Below are 17,020 nucleotides of genomic sequence, written 5' to 3'. Positions count from 1 at the left end.
AAAAATCTGACCCTTTTTTCCCAACTCCTTCAATGGCCTTGCCTTTTACTATCTCTGCAACCTCCTCCAGTTCTCCATCCTGCCAAGATATCTGGAGTCCTCAACTTCTGTCTGCTCACTCGCTCATCCCATCATTACTCACCATACTTTCAGCTCACCGAGTCCTCAGCTCCAGAATTTCCTACCTAGCCCTCTCTGTCTCTCTTTCTGTACTTTAGGACACTGCTTGACTCCAAGCCTTTGGTCACATCTGGTATCTTCTCTGTGGCTCGGTGTCACATTATGTTTGACAACAATTTTGGGTTATTTGAGTCATGCAGTCATTTACAGAGGAGACCATTGGCCCAACAAATCCTGCCTGCTCCCCATGGAGCATTTCTGTTACTCCCTCTCCCTCATTTGATTCCTGTAGTTCTACAAGTTTATCTTCTAAATGTCTATCCAATTTCCTTTTGAAGCCATTCATTGTTTCTGCTTCCACCACCCTCGTGGATGGTGAGTTCTAGGTCTTTGCCAGTTGCTGCACATTACCCTTGCTTTTGCTCAGCATTTTAAACGTGTCCTCGTCCTTATGCCATCAGCTAATGGGAAGAGTTTTTGTTTCTCTACCTTATGTATACCTGCCATAATCTTGTATGCCTCTATCAAATCTCTGCTCAATTTCCACATTCCAAGATCCAAGTCATTTATATGTGGCAAAACAAAGATATCCTAACACTGATCCTTGGGGAATATCACCTTCCAGTGCATAAAAATAATGCACCAAAATTTGCTGCTTCCGATCCTTAAGCCACTTATTAAAATCCGATTGCACACTGGTCCTTTTATTCCACAATTTTGTTAACCAGTCTTTTATGTGATACCTTGTCAAACACTTTATTAAAATCCATGTCAACAATATTTATCGCATTCCCTTCATCGACCTCTGTTACTTAATCAAAAAAATCAATTGGATTAGTGTAGGGTTGCATGTTAGTTGATTACATGATTTGATGCTGATGTCATAAGGGTGTTTGCAGAGGTTGTTCCATTACTTTCAGTTTGTACGCCGTACTTTGTACTACTAGAATAAATCTGTTGTTTGAATCTACGTGTGTGAACCACAGCTTTTTCTTTTCGTTTGAAACCCATAACCCCTACCACGGTTAGAACATTACAAAAAGAAAATAGGTGACAAGTTGGGATTTGGTTTCGTTGAGAACATCGAGAAAAGATCCTAAGTAGAGGAAAAAGATATCGTGGGCCCTCACCCATTGAATATTAGAAGACTGGGGAAATGCTAACAACAGGATTAAAGTGCTGGAATGAAGACAAGAAAAAAGGTCTCTGTGGTTTTAAAAGAGTTTTATTTTCTGATCAGAGAAGGGTGAGATTCCAAGCAGTATCTGGTGTAGTTGAGATGATGTATGGTTTGCTGCACGGCTGGGTCATTTAAAAGAAATGAAGTCAACAGTCTCCAGGATTAAAAAGGGGAGTACCGGGAAGACAGTAAAACAATATACTGAACAGATGCAAGTTGCTAGTGCCTGCAAGAGAATGGCGGGTCAGTTAGAATCCATGGGCTCTTTCATTGAAGAAAATGAATGATGGAGTTCCTATCTAGAGTGTTTTCAGTACTTTGTACAAGTAAATAAAATTGAAAATGAGTTACTTGTACCAGTTTTTCTCAGTACAATTGGAAGTAAAATCTTCAATTTACTCTGGAACTTGGGTGAACCAAAACCTATGATGAAAAATCCTTGAAGAACATTACTCTCCACCATTGATCATCATGGAATGGTTCAGGTTCCATTGAAGGAATCAAATGGAAGGCAAGGTCATTGCTCAGTTTGTGATAACCTCAAAAAGGCTGGCACGACATTTTGTTTGCTGAGTCATTAGAAGATTCTCCTCTTCATTTAGTTAGTGGTCTCCACAATGAGGCTAACCAAAGAAGACTGCTTATTGAATATGCTTTGATGATAAAAACAGCACAAGAAATCAGTGTGGATGGAACTGGCTGCAAAAGAGGATTCACAATTTGGTGCAGGAATGAAGATCCACAAATTGGGAACTGCCTCTAGCAAGTCAAAACAGCAACTAACATGTCACAGATGTGCCAAAATGAACTATTTAGTGAGTGAATGCTGGAGCAAGGATAGTCAGTGCAAGAATTGTGGCAAAGTGCGTCACATTGCAAAATCTTTTAGGGCAAGACCAGCTTCCCCTGAAAAGAATATTCAGAAGAAGAATCTGGGTAACTTAAAGACGTATATAAGATGCATTCTAAAAAAATGATTTACAAAGAAAAGAATTACGACTGTGAGGAAGAGAATATCCAGAAATGTAATAAAATAGAATCATAGAATCCTTAATGTAGAAGGAGGCCATTCAGCCCATCAAGTCTGCACCGGCCATAATCTGATACAGCCCATAGCTGCACGTATTTACCCTGTTAGTCCCCCTGACATTAAGTGGCAATTTAACATAGCCAATTAACCTGACCCGCACATCTTTGGACTGTGGGAGGAAACCGAAGCACCCAGAGGAAATAATGTAGAGCTTCAACTGAACATCTTATCTGTGCAGGGTGAATCACATAGATTCTGGGTAATTCCAAAGTTAAGTGGAAACGTATTAGGATGGAGGTTGATGCTAGTGCTGCTGTATCTTTAATTCCTGAGACTACTTATTAACAAAAGTTGATAAAATCTTTCTTTAAAACCAGCTGGTGTGATTTGAAGGACATATACAGAAGAGATTGTGCTGTTAAAAGGTTACATCATGGTCAAGGTAGAATTGAGTGGACAAAGAGCAGAGTTGCCTCTCCATGTGGTCTGTAGTAATTTTCCAGCTCTGGGAGATCATGGTTGGAGAATGTACAGCTTAACTCGAGTGTTGTCAGCAAATTGATCAATGTCAAAACAGCACCACCTGGATAAATAAGTGCATTTGATGAGACACTGGGCTTAATGAAGGGAGTTCAAGTATAACTTAAGAGAAAGTCTAATAGTCAACCAAAAAGTCTCGAGGCAAGAATGGTGCCATATGCAATTTGTCCCAAAGTCGAAGAAGAATTAGTACGGTTTGTTAACACTGGTGTGTTAGAACCAGTTACAATGAGTGACTGGGCTACCCTCATCACATCTGTCATGAAACATAGAATCCTACAGATGGTTCATTTCGTATTTTGTGATTTTAAAACAACCATAAATCTCGTGTTGTGTGCTGATTGAAATTTGCTTTTTTTAATTGAAGATTTGTTTGCTGGATTATCAGGTGGGCAGAATTTCCGTAAGATTGATCTTTCACAAGCATATTTACAGATGAATGTAGTCGCTGAGTTCCAACCATTGCTTACCATCTTTACTCATAAAGGTCTTTTCATTGTAAAAGATTGCATTTTGGAAGAGCATCCGCACCAGCCCTATTCCAAAGATTGATGGATCAGATTTTCAGTGGTCTCTCTGGTGTACAATGTTACTTTAATTATAATTACAGGTCTGGTGAACAGGTGCACTTGAATAATTTAGAAACAAAGTTTGAATGTCTTCAAGCACATGGTCTGCGTATCAAGAAAGAAAAGTGGCTTTTTCCAGACATTGGTATTTGAGTCAACGTTATTGATAGTAAAGGCCTACATAAAGCACTTAGATGGACACTATTTTAGAAGAACCAAGTCCAACAACTGTGACACAACTGATGTCCTTTCTAGGGTTAATAAATTATTATGGCAAATTTATTCCAAATTTAGCTGCATTATTGAAGCCATTGAATTATTTACTCTGTGAAATGGTCGTGGAACAGAATGTGAGAAAGCATACAAGGATGTCAAAGGCGCTTTGCAGAAGTCTTAAGTATTAGTTCATTGTAATCCGAAGCTACCATTACCGCTTGTTTGCGATGTTTTTGGAGCAGGGACATTTGTGTCTCATGCCTTTGAGAGAAGAACGACGAATAACATTTGCTTTGCGTACTCTGGTGTTGAATCTAACTGCTCAGATACAAAAAGAATCATTGAGGATAATATTTGATGCACAAAGGTTTCATTATTATATGGTCATTTAACATTATTAATGATCATCGACCCTTAACTATTTTTGGGCCGTATAAAGGCATACTGTCCTCAGCTGCTATCCGATTGCAAAGATGGTCACTAATTTTTTCTGCAGACTCTTATGATATAAAGTATTGTCAATTAGAGTGCCATGCTGATGAATTATTATTAGCACACCGTTACCTATTAAACAGATGCCACCAACTACTTCTGCTAATATTTGCCTGTGACATATTCTCAAGTTCAGAAACATTTCAGAAATGATCCCATGATAGAGGAGGTGATGGATATGGTATTGAAAGGAACAAGATCTGGAATGTATCATATACATCTTGATTTCAAACCATATGTGTCAAGAAAGCTTGAGTTGACCATTCAAGTTGGATGTCTATTGCGGGGAATCCAAGTGATCATTCCTCCTAGTCTGCATAGAAGAGTTCTTGAACAACTACATGCAGGGCATCCTGGTAGAGTCAAGATGAAGGAATTAGCAGTTACTTTTGGTGGCCAGATCTGGATGCTCAGATTGAAGAAAAAGTGCATATACAGCAAATACACCACACTTGACTCATTTACATCCTTGGCAATGGGCTAAAATGCAATGGCAACAATTACATGTCGATTTTGCTGGTCTGTTTGGGGGTTACATCATAGAAACCCCACAGTGCAGGAGGAGGCCATTCAGCCCATCGAGTCTGCACTGAAAACAACTCCACACATTTATACCGCTGATCCCTTTAACCTACACATCCCGGGATACTATAGACAATATAACATAGCCAATCAACCTAATCTGCACATCTTTGGACAGTGGGAGGAAACCGGAGCACCCGGAGAAAACCCATGCAGTCACCCAAGCCGGGAATTGAACCCAGATCCCTGGTGCTGTGAGGCAGCAGTGCTAACCACTGTGCCACCCACATGTTTTTAATCATAATTGATGCACACTCAAACTGGCCAGAAGTTATAATGCGATCTACTGCAAGTGAACAAATGTGCTAAAATTTTTGCAAGATCTGGTAACTGGAACAGTTTGTTAGCAATAATTGATCACAGTTTACAAGAGTTTCAGGATTATCTCAAAGTAAAGGGTATTCAGCATATAAAATCCATACCTTATCATCCATTAACCATTGGATTAGCAAAAAGATTAGTACAATCCTTGAAACATTCTTTAAAGGTTTCAAAAGAGTAGGGTTTTTATCGTGTTGTATGAATAGCTTTCTGCCACCTTATAGAACCACTACTCATCAGACTGCACAAAGTTCAGTCTGCATTACTACCCTGAAAGAGAAAGTTAAGAACTACATTTGATTTGTTATTACCTCCAAAAGCTTCAGAGATAGTAGAGTATTAACAACATTCTCAGGTTGCCAGACAAGACATGAGGAGAAAACAATGCTCACTTCAGCAAGAAGATTGAATGTTAGCGCATAGTTATGTCACAAGTGAGAAGTGGGTTCTTACATGCTTTAAACTGAAAGATGAACTCGTTTGGCGATGTTATGCTGACCAATTGTTGTCACCTCTAAATGATTTTTCAGAATCACCCCCAGAAGCGTCAATGTCTTTAGTCCCTTGTGTGTGAATACTACTACGTAAGACTTTGTTGAATCTGAGTTGCCTGATCATTATGTCTTAGCTCTATACCATATGATAATGATGTAGAACTAGTTTGAAGAGAAAAAGTGTCAACTGAAATTCCAAATCATACTTCTAGGGTCAAGGACAGCCAAATTCCATTAAGTCGTATACAACCAAACAGGAATTGATGTCATCCTGATCAACATTCTTATTGACTGTGTATAATGATTAATGCTGCATAGTACTGTATCTAGAGTATTATTGAGCCTATGTATAACATCATAGTAATTTGATGTCATGATCACAGATGTAAAGGGGAGGGATGTTATATATTGAAAAGGGTTGTATGTTTGCTTTAAGAGCTGATCACATGATTTGATGGTGGCATCATTAAGGTGTTTGCGGAGGCTACTGTTTTACTTTCTCTCTGTACTCTGTACAGGCGAGACTTCCCAGAATAAATCTGTTGTTAGTTTGAATTTACCTGTGCAAACCAGTTTATTCTTTACAAAAAAGCCCCACAACCACAAATATAGTTAAAACAATTAGTCAAGCGCAAGCTAGCTTTTACAAATACTTTCTGGCTCTCTATTAACTCAAACCTTTCCAAAGTACCTGTTGATTTACTTCCCCTGATTATGGTTTACAGAACCTTAATCACCACAGACTGACTGACCTGCAGTGGCTATGACTGTCCTTACATTCTTTTTTACAATTCCTTGTCACTTTCCCCCCATCTAAGCAAATTTGAAAGATAAATCGAGGCCTACCGCTATCTCCACACCTGTGCTTTAGAGACCTGGAATGAAGCTACCTGGCCAAGTTACCTATCTACCCAAAGCACAATACCCTTTGCAGTACCATGGTCATTTCAATTCTCACATAATCCATTGCTTCCACCATTATCCCCACTTCTATTAATATTTTGTCAGATTCCTCTTAGTAAGCATCAATACGATTCTAGCCTTGCCCTGCATCTCTAAGCGTAAATCACTCACTTTGTCCCCAATGGGACTCAATCCACCTCTTCCCATTTAACATTGAAATGCCAGTAGAAGATCTTTGGGTTCCTTTTCACTTCATCAGCCATTCTATTCTCATACGGTGACACAGTGGTTAGCACTGCTGCCTTACAGTGCCAGGGACCCGGGTTCTGGGCTTGGGTCACTGTTTGTGCAGAGTTTGCACATTGTCCCTATGTCTGCATGTGTTTACAGGTGCTCCGGTTTCCTCCCACAGTCTGAAAGACATGTTGGTTAGGTGCATTGGCTGTGCTAAATTCTCCTTCAGTGTACCCGAACAGGCGCCAGAGTGTGGCGACTAGGGGATTTTTGCAGTAACTTCATTGCAGTGTTAATGTAAGCCTACTTGTGACACAAATAAACTTTAACCTTTTACTCCTTCTTTGTCAGTCTTATTTTCCTCTTCACCTCCCTCTCAACATATTGTATTTGAGCTGGTTCTCATTTGAATTAGTCATCTGACATGTACTGTAAAACCTCTTTTAAGGAATCCCAATTTTGCAAAGAATTACACAAAACCAATTTAAGATGATCAGTCGGGCTCACGTGTTACAAACGACATATATTCACCTACAGGGCTCTGTCTCTTGGCAAACAGAGAGAACATGTCCATGCATTAAGATTTTTTCAATCAAATAAAAGTCTGGAGGACAGCCATTTCTTGGAGCATTCTCCATGGCAATGTTTCCACCAATCAGAGTTCCAATCAATCAGCATCCTTTTCTCATGCAGTCAAAATGTCGTTCCCTTTGAGATTTGGTATTCTTTTTTCTGTTTTGGTGAAGGCAAGATGACTTCAGCAGAATGTCTTGTTTCAATTGTAGTCAAGTTCTGTACTACTAAGTGACCATCTGTAGTCATTGCACATCTCTGATTTCCTTGCAGATTTCGTCCCCTTTTTCTTTCTCGCTATTTGAAGGTCTATGAAATACTCCCAAGTAGTGTGATATTACCTTTTGTCCTTGCCCTCTCAAAGACCTCATTTATTTCCAACACTATGGCCGGAAATTTACTGGCATGGCAGCAACAATTCCGGGGTGGGTGAGGCTCGCAGAATGGCATTCCCCATTGGCCTCAGGCAGGATCTTACAAGCCTCGGGCGGCGAGGCGGTAAAATTCTGGTACATATCTTGCCTAATCAGTACTGTCATCCCAGGTCCCTTTTTGGCTTTTGTATCTTTTAGAACCATAGAACCATAGAAAATTACAGCTCAGAAACAGGCCTTTTGGCCCTTCTTGTCTGTGCCGAACCATTTTTTGCCCAGTCCCACTGACCTGCACTTGGACCATATCCCTCCACACCCCTCTCATCCATGAACCCGTCCAAGTTTTTCTTCAATGTTAAAAGCATTTACCACTTTATCCGGCAGCTCATTCCACACTCCCACCACTCTCTGCGTGAAGAAGCCCCCCCCTAATATTCCCTTTAAACTTTTCTCCTTTCACCCTTAACCCATGCCCTCTGGTTTTTTTCTCCCCTAGCCTCAGCAGAAAAAGCCTGCTTGCATTCACTCTATCTATACCCATCAAAATCTTATACACCTCTATCAAATCTCCCCTCAATCTTCTACGCTCCAGGGAATAAAGTCCCAACCTATTCAATCTCTCTCTGTAACTCAGCTTCTCAAGTCCCGGCAACATCCTTGTGAACCTTCTCTGCACTCTTTCAACCTTATTTACATCCTTCCTGTAACGAGGTGACCAAAACTGTACACAATACTCCAAATTCGGCCTCACCAATGCCTTATATAACCTTACCATAACACTCCAACTTTTATACTCGATACTCCGATTTATAAAGGTCAATGTACCAAAGGCACTCTTTACGACCCTACCCACCTGTGACGTCACATTTGGGGAATTCTGTACCTGTATTCCCAGATACATTTTCTGAACATTTATATCCTTGTATATTGTGTCCAGTCCTCATCATTTTTGAGCCACATTTCTGCTATTGCCTTTGCACAAGATTCCCATACTTCTATTTGTGCTTGTAACTCACCAACTACATCATATTTAGCACAGTGTATTTACACACAGGCATGCTAAACGTGTTTGCATTTATTGGAACATTAGACTTGAGAGTAGACGTAGGCCAGTCAGCTCTTTGAGCCTGTTCCTAATGTAGTCCTAATATGGCATTACTTCTTTCTCTAATAAAGTCCAATACTCTCACTTTATGTACTCTATTCCTCTTCTTCTACATGCTGTTGTTTAAGCGCTTCCTACCCACACTAATGAACTTCCTTTCGAAGGCATTGGTCCCACTTGTGTTGAAGTGCAACTTGTCGCTTTTGAATAGGTGCCTTCTGTCCAGGAATTGGTCTAGCTTTACTTTGGACTTAGATCCTGGCAACTTATGATCCTCCATTTCTTTCACTCCATTTTTGGTGGCTGCCACTTCAGCCTTCTTGATCCTAACTTCTGGAATACTCTCCCTAAATCCCTCCTCTACATCTTTGATAGAGAATCATTCAGCAAGACAAGCCAATTCTTTGACAGAGTTGTGTTATGAACATTATATAATTTTAAGTTGAATTTATATAATATATTTATGTATTCGGTAAAAATGGTTTCAGTTCCACTTAGGTTTTGTTTATAAACCTTGGTACGTGGGTGTCTGGACAAAATGTTTCAGGTCTTCTGGGTTTGTTTGTGTATGTACAGTTTTAATGAGGTTTTATAATCCCTAAAGTTTAAGAGATGGGTTGAAAATTCAGTGATTCGGGAAAACAAAACACCAAAGTAGAAAGCTTTACTGTTGCTTAGCGACAGTGATCCAGGGTAAAGAGGCAGGAATGACAGGAGTTGAGTGAGGGGCGTTCAGAGTGTGCATGTCAGAGAGAGAAGGCAGGGATTGTAAGCTCTCAGTTGCCTGTGGATTTGTTCAGTAACTTTCCTCCATGGTTTCTAAATAAAAATAACAAGTTAGGATCTATCAAGCCAGTTTTCACTCTGGGATCTGACTTGTCCGGTATTAACAGCAGCCAGGATGGTAATGGTTGTCCAATTTAGCCTTGCTCTCCAACATTTTCTCCATTACCTTCCAAATTAGTCCTCCGAGTACATGTCTACCATTCAAGTGAATCTCCTCTGCACTGGAAGATTGCCTAATTTGAAGTTGGAGGGAAACCTATACTAGGTCTCAGTGTCTTATTGCAAATGAAAGTAATGGGCAGAGTAGCTTTGAAGTATTAGGGGGAGATGGTGGAATGGTGGTAATGTCACTGGATCCAAAGACCCAGGCTATTGTTCTGAGGACATGTGTTTGAATCCTACCATGGCAGCTGGTGGAATGTAAATTCAATTCATAAATCTGGAATATAAATCTAGTCTCACTAATGGTGGCCATGAAAGAATCATTGATAGTAACAAATACCCATTTGCTTCACTAATGTCCTTTAAGAAAGGAAATCTGCCATCCTTACTCAGTCTGACCTACCTGTGACTCCAGAACCACAGAAACGTCGTTCACTCTTAATTGCCCTCTGAACTGGCCTAGCAAGCCACTTATTTCAAGAGCTATTAAGGATGGGTGATAAAGGCTGGCCTTGCCAGTGACACCCACATCCCAAGAGAGAATTTTTTTTAAATTGGGAAAGTAAACAGAACAAGGGACTGAGATCTCCACAGTTAGGATAGGGTAAATGAAAATTTCACCTCTCAGAATAGTGATAGCTGACTGTGGAATATTCATGCATTGTCCCTACAGCAGTATATAACTTCCAAGTGAATTTGGGGGTGTAGGAGTATGCCTGAGTGCATCACATATATAGTTAAAAACCTTGTTAAGTTAATAGTGGTTTTTTATTTGATTTTATATTCAATAAAGCTTGTTTTGTTAAGTGAAATCTTGTGCCATAGACCAAGCCCATCCCATCCCAGTATCTTCACATGTGGTTCATCGCATTTTGCTCCTGTGGGTGTTTCATTAATGTTAAAGCCACTTTAACATGGCAGCAGGGAAGAAACTGTTCTTGAGTCAGCTGGTGCATGACCTCAGAGGTCAAGTGCTTTTATATAAATGCAAGCTGTTAGTCATTCTACTCATAATAATCTTCCTTGATTTTTGTTTTAGCAGAATCATACTTTGGTGATAAAAGTTCAAATGCTGGGAATCGAAGCCTGTTTACTGCTGCCTCGGCACAGAGCAGTTCTTCATTGAAGGGTTTTGATGAGACCAGACTCGGGAAGACACCTGTGTCCACCAACAGCAGCAGTCGCAATGCAAGACTCACTTGCAAACTTCGTACTCCCCAAACTGGGCATTCAGGTTCACTAATAATGATCTTATTTTTTATCTTTCATCAACAAATAATTCAAACATATTCTTTCTCAGTCCCACTAGTTTGTTGCCATCATTGTCATCAAAGCAAAAATGTAGAGTGAATGATAGAGACTTTTGATAATTTCCCTTCCCCCATTCTACTTTATCTCACCCGATAAGCACATCCTTCTATATCTTTATCTAACCCTTCCTCTTCCAGCGACCTTCAGCAGCCCTGGGGTGAGTGAACCTTCTACATCTACACAAAAATAACAATTTTCTGATGGTGTCCTGGGCACTGTCCGCAGATTGTTACAGTTTCACCTTTGACTCTGTCTACACTTCCTACTGCCCCACGCACCCGGACATACTCTCTTCCACCTTCTTCCATTGGGAAAAAGATGCAAAAGTCTGATGTCATGCACCAGCTGACTCAAGAACAGTTTCTTCCCTACTGCCATCAGACTTTTGAATGGACCTACCTCGCATTAAGTTGATCTTTCTCTACACCCTAGCGATGATTGTAACACTACGTTCTGCACTCTTTCCTTTCCTTCTCTATGAACAGTATGCTTTGTATAGCATGCAAGAAACAATACTTTTCACTGTATACTAATACATGTGACAATAATAAATTAAATCAAGCAATGGGGGTAATACATGCCCCCTTACTCCACCACTAATGCCCCACTCCGGCCTGATACTTACACATGGGAACCTATTAGGACGGCCAAACGAATCCACTCTGGAAAAGACAAATCCCTAAAACAAAAATATAGACCTGTAACTTCTCAATCCATCTAAAAATGGAGGACATGCTGGCCACTTGGGCACTCACTACAATTAACAGGCAAGACTAGAAAAAATGCAAATCTTTAAGTATTCAATTACCTGAATGTGGTGAACCATAGATGGTTACCACTATGGGTACTTGTACATATGTTACTCTTGTTACTGATGGGGTTAGGGTTTGGGTGTTCCACCTGTTATTATTGTTTATGTGGTACACTCCATTCGGCTCCGCCGAGTATAAAGGTCACTGCTACTTCCTAGTAGCCCTTAGTCTGGGATAATATTGTTAAGTAGTGTGCTCCAATCTTGTTGTGAATAAAAGCCTTTATTCCCGGGTACGTCCTAGCTTCCTGTGTGAATCAATCGCGCATCAATTTTATTCACAACAAAATACTGAAAATTTTGTTCGAAAAAAAAATGGAGCAGATGCTAAAGCCCGATCGGCTAACCTTGGATCCGCGTGCCGCTGGGGCGTCGAATACCTTCGACCATTGGTTGAAGTGCTTCGAGGATTACGTTGAGGTCTCGACAACAGTCCAGTCTGACGCCGACAGATTGCGGGTCCTCCACGCCAGGGTGAGCGACACTGTGTATGCAACAATTCGCGATTCCCAAAATTACAAAGATGCTATCGAATTACTCAAGAAGCTGTATAATAAACAGCCGAACGAAATTCATGCTCGTCACCTATTAGCCACTCGACGGCGGCAGCCCGGCGAAACTACGGGACAGTACCTGCGCGAATTTCAACAGCTAGCCAGAGCCTGCAACTGCAAGGAGGTGTCGGCTACTCAATACACCAACGACCTTATTTGGGACGCGTTTGTGGCGGGAATCGGCTCATCCTATATTCGCCTGCGGCTGCTAGAGCAGGGTAACCTGGACCTGGCTAAGACGGTAGAATTGGCCGATGCAATGGAAACGGCCTCCAGAAGTCTCGAAACCTACCCCACCGACCACGTGGGAACAGCGTGGCAAGCACAGCCACCGCCTCAACTGTACTCGGCGGCTCCTCGGAACTACGTGATAATGCTCCCAACTTCAGACCTGACGGCTGTGGCAGCTCCTGGAGGCCCACAGTGCTATTTCTACGGATTGGCGAAGCATCCTCGCCAGAGATGTCTGGCCAGGACGGTGTTTTGCTCCGTCTGTGGAAAGAAAGGGCACTATGCAAAAGTGTGCCGAGCAAAGACCCCTTCCAAGCCCAGCAGTGCTGCGTGCGACTCCCCAGGATCCATCTCCTTGTCTCCGGCCTCATCGATGTCTTCAGCCACGTGCGATCCACGGGCGCCGCCATTTCCTATGATGACGCAAGCCACGTGCGACCTGCGGGTGCCGCCGTTTTCAACATCATCGACCACGTGCGATTCATGGGCGCAGCCACTTTGGTCGACACCGGCCGCAGAAGACCAGCAGGGGTCCTCGTCATCGGCTATCTCAGCTGCCTGCAGTTACGCTCGGGATCCAACAGTGGCGTCAATCATCCTGGACCAGGCCAAGCCTCACAGACTCGACAAGTCCATGATGGACATAGGGGTAAACGAGCGCCTGGCGCATTGCCTGTTTGACAGCGGGAGCACGGAGAGCTTCATCCATCCGGTTACAGTAAAATGGTGCGCTCTCCGTGTGCAAACTGTCAGGCAGACAATCTCCATGGCGTCGAGGTCCCGATCTGTCCTCGTTGTTGGGAGCTGTGTGGTAACCTTAATGGTGCGGGGCACAGTCTACGAGAACTTCAGGCTCCTTGTGTTACCGCACCTTTGCGCTCCGGTACTTCTGGGGCTAGACTTTATGGTCCACCTGAAGAGTGTGATCCTGCAGTACGATGGGCCACTCCTCCCACTTTCAGTGGGAGAATAGCAGCCTCCAAGTTGTCCAGCGCGCTCCACATGTGGCCTCTCAACACTCAAAATTACCCCGCCTTCCCTATTCGAAAATCTCGTGCCAGGCTGCAAGCCCATCGTGACTAAGAGCAGGGGTTACAGCGCTGAGGATCGGATCTTTATTAGATCTGAGGTTCAGCGGCTCCTCAGGGAAGGGGTCATTCAACCTAGCACTAGCCCATGGAGAGCACAAGTCGTGGTGGTTAAGACTGGAGACAAGCCCCGGATGGTCATGGACTATAGTCAGACCATTAATAGGTACACGCAGCTGGACGCGTACCCTCTCCCGCGCATATCTGACATGGTCAACCAGATTGCGCAGTACCGGGTGTTCTCCACCATCGACTTGAAGTCAGCCTACCACCAGCTCCCCATTCGCCCAGAGGACCGCAAATACACGGCCTTTGAGGCGGATGGCCAACTCTACCACTTTTTAAGAGTCCCTTTCGGCCTCACTAATGGGGTCTCGGTCTTCCAGCGTGAGATGGACCGAATGGTGGACCAAAACGGGCTACAGGCTACCTTCCCATACCTGGACAATGTCACTATCTGCGGCCATGACCAGCAGGACCACGACGCAAACCTCCAGAAGTTTTTACGCACTGCGTCTCTCCTGAACCTGACCTATAACAAGGAGAAGTGCGTATTTAGCAAGCACCGCCTAGCAATCCTCGGATACGTGGTGGAAAACGGGGTCATCGGCCCCGATCCAGACCGTATGCGTCCCCTCCTTGAATTTCCCCTACCCACTAGCATCAAAGCACTGAAAAGATGCTTAGGCTTCTTCTCGTACTATGCACAGTGGGTCCCCAATTACGCGGACAAAGCCCGTCCGCTCATAAAATCTACCTCTTTTCCCCTGACAGCAGAGGCTCGCCTAGCCTTTGCAGGGATAAAAGCCGACATCGCGAAAGCCACGATGCACGCTGTTGATGAGTCCATCCCTTTTCAAGTGGAGAGTGATGCATCTGATTTCGCCCTGGCCGCCACACTTAACCAGGCGGGCAGGCCCGTTGCCTTTCTCTCTCTCACCCTCCAAGGCCCTGAAATTCGGCACTCCTCTGTGGAGAAAGAGGCTCAGGCCATTGTGGAGGCCGTATGGCATTGGCGCCATTATTTGGCTGGCAAACAGTTTACCCTGCTCACGGACCAGCGGTCCGTGGCCTTCATGTTCAACAACACGTTAAAGGGAAAAATTAAGAATGATAAAATCTTGAGGTGGAGAATCGAACTCTCCACCTACAACTATGATATCATGTACCGTCGGGGAAGCTCAATGAGCCCTCAGATGCCCTGTCGCGTGGAACATGTGCCAGTGTGCAGGAGGACCGGTTACAGGCCCTCCACAATGATCTCTGCCATCCGGGGATCACTCGGTTTTTCCATTTTGTAAAGGCTCGGAATCTGCCCTACTGCATAGAGGATGTCAGGTCGATAACTCGAAGCTGCCAGGTTTGTGCAGAGTGCAAGCCGCACTTCTACCGGCCTGACAGGGCACACCTCATTAAGGCCACTCGCCCTTTTGAACGACTGAGTGTCGACTTCAAGGGGCCCCTTCCTTCGACAGATCGGAATGTGTATTTCCTCAACGTGGTTGACGAATACTCCCGATTCCCCTTTGCCGTCCCCTGTTCTGACATGTCCTCTGCCACGGTCATCAAAGCCCTGCGGAGTCTTTTTACCCTGTTCGGCTACCCCAGTTATATCCACAGTGATAGGGGTTCGTCGTTTATGAGCGCCGACTTGAGGCAATACCTGCTCTCTAAGGGAATTGCCTCAAGTAGGACTACGAGTTACAACCCCGGGGTAACGGACAGGTCGAGAGAGAAAACGCTACAGTCTGGAAGGCTGTTTTACTGGCGCTAAGGTCTAGGGGTCTTCCAGTCACCCGTTGGCAAGAGGTACTTTCTGATGCGCTCCATTCAATCCGGTCCCTCCTGTGTACGGCAACCAACGCTACCCCGCATGAGCGGATGTTTACCTTCCCTCGGAAGTCTTCCTCTGGGACCTCACTGCCGTCTTGGTTGACGTACTCAGGACCTGTCCTCATGCGGCGGCATGTTAGGGCCCGCAAGTCCGACCCTTTGGTTGAACAGGTCCATCTCCTCCACGCCAACCCTCAATATGCCTATGTGGCATATCCTGACGGGCGAGAGGACACGGTCTCTATCAGAGATCTAGCGCCTGCAGGGGACCTGGAAACCCCTGTCACTCCCGCACCCCTGGTTAGGATTCCTTTGCCCATTCTCTCCCCTCCTGACACGGCGCGGGCAGCATCGGGATCTCAACTTAATCCTCTTACTCCCGTGTACAGCTTGCCTGAGTCCAGGAGATTGTCGCCACCTCGAGGTCGACAGGCGTGTGAGGAACTGGAGGAGTCAGTGGACACCACCTCGGAGAGAGGGTCGTCACCACGGTCACCAGAACCGGCACTGGAGCCAGTGCTGCGGAGGTCGCAGAGACAGTGCGGATCCCCGATACGGCTGAACTTGTGAACATATGGACAGTTCGTATTGTCTCCTTACCCTACCGGCCTTTGTTTTTAAAGGAAGGGTGAATGTGGTGAACCATAGATGGTCACCACTATGGGTACTTGTACATATGTTGCTCTTGTTACTGTTGGGGTTAGGGTTTGGGTGTTCCACCTGTTATTATTGTTTATGTGGTACTCTCCGTTCGGCTCCGCCTTCTTACAGGAGTATAAAGGTCACTGCTACTTTCTAGTAGCCCTGAGTCTGGGATAATATTGTTAAGTAGTGTGCTCCAATCTTGTTGCGAATAAAAGCCTTTATTCCCAGGTAGGTCCTAGCCTCCCGTGTGAATCAATCGCGCATCACTGAAACAATGGGAGAAACCTGGACACAGGATAGCTCACCACAAGTAACAAAAGGGCAAATTTCCAGACTCCCTTGAATCACTTTGAACGATGGAAGGAACCCTGGCCACAGGGGGAACACACCTTGACTAGCAAAGGAAACTCCCCTAAAAGGGTTGTTGTAGGTAAAAAACCTCTGACACTATTAGTGGTTCAAAATGCAGGTTTATTTTCACAATTGTGGGAGAAGTGAGGTTCCTAACAGTGGACCCTCAGCCTTCTCATCAAAGAACAAAGAACAGTACAGCACAGGAAACAGGCCCTTCGGCCCTCCAAGCCTGTGCCGCTCCTTGGTCCAACTAGACCAATCGTTTGATACCTGAGATGAGGGGTTTGGATTATGAGGAGAGGCTGAGGAGATTGGGTTTGTACTCGTTGGAGTTTAGAAGGATGAGGGGGGATCTTATGGAGACTTATAAGATAATGCGGGGGCTGGATAGTGTGGAGGCGGAGAGATTCTTTCCACTTAGTAAGGAAGTTAAAACTAGAGGACACAGCCTCAAAATAAAGGGGGGTCGGTTTAAGACAGAGTTGAGGAGGAACTTCTTCTCCCAGAGGGTG

The 17,020-nt window shown here is 44.0% G+C and overlaps 1 protein-coding gene across 1 annotated transcript in view; it reads left to right on the top strand.

Moving 5' to 3' along the window:
- The first annotated feature begins 2,273 nt into the window (after nt 1-2,273).
- Nucleotides 2,274-17,020, top strand: part of msh4 (mutS homolog 4) — a 110,262-nt gene continuing 95,515 nt past the window's right edge. The window contains exons 1-3 of the mRNA XM_078219229.1: nt 2,274-2,325; nt 3,238-3,357; nt 10,721-10,915. Coding sequence (XP_078075355.1) covers nt 2,274-2,325; nt 3,238-3,357; nt 10,721-10,915 — 367 coding nt within the window. The remainder of the gene's footprint in view (nt 2,326-3,237; nt 3,358-10,720; nt 10,916-17,020) is intronic.

This window comes from Mustelus asterias, chromosome 8, assembly GCF_964213995.1.
Source record: "Mustelus asterias chromosome 8, sMusAst1.hap1.1, whole genome shotgun sequence".
Lineage (NCBI taxonomy): Eukaryota > Metazoa > Chordata > Chondrichthyes > Carcharhiniformes > Triakidae > Mustelus > Mustelus asterias.
Note: the sequence above shows the minus strand (reverse complement) of the source record. Positions and strands in the feature narration are given on the sequence as shown.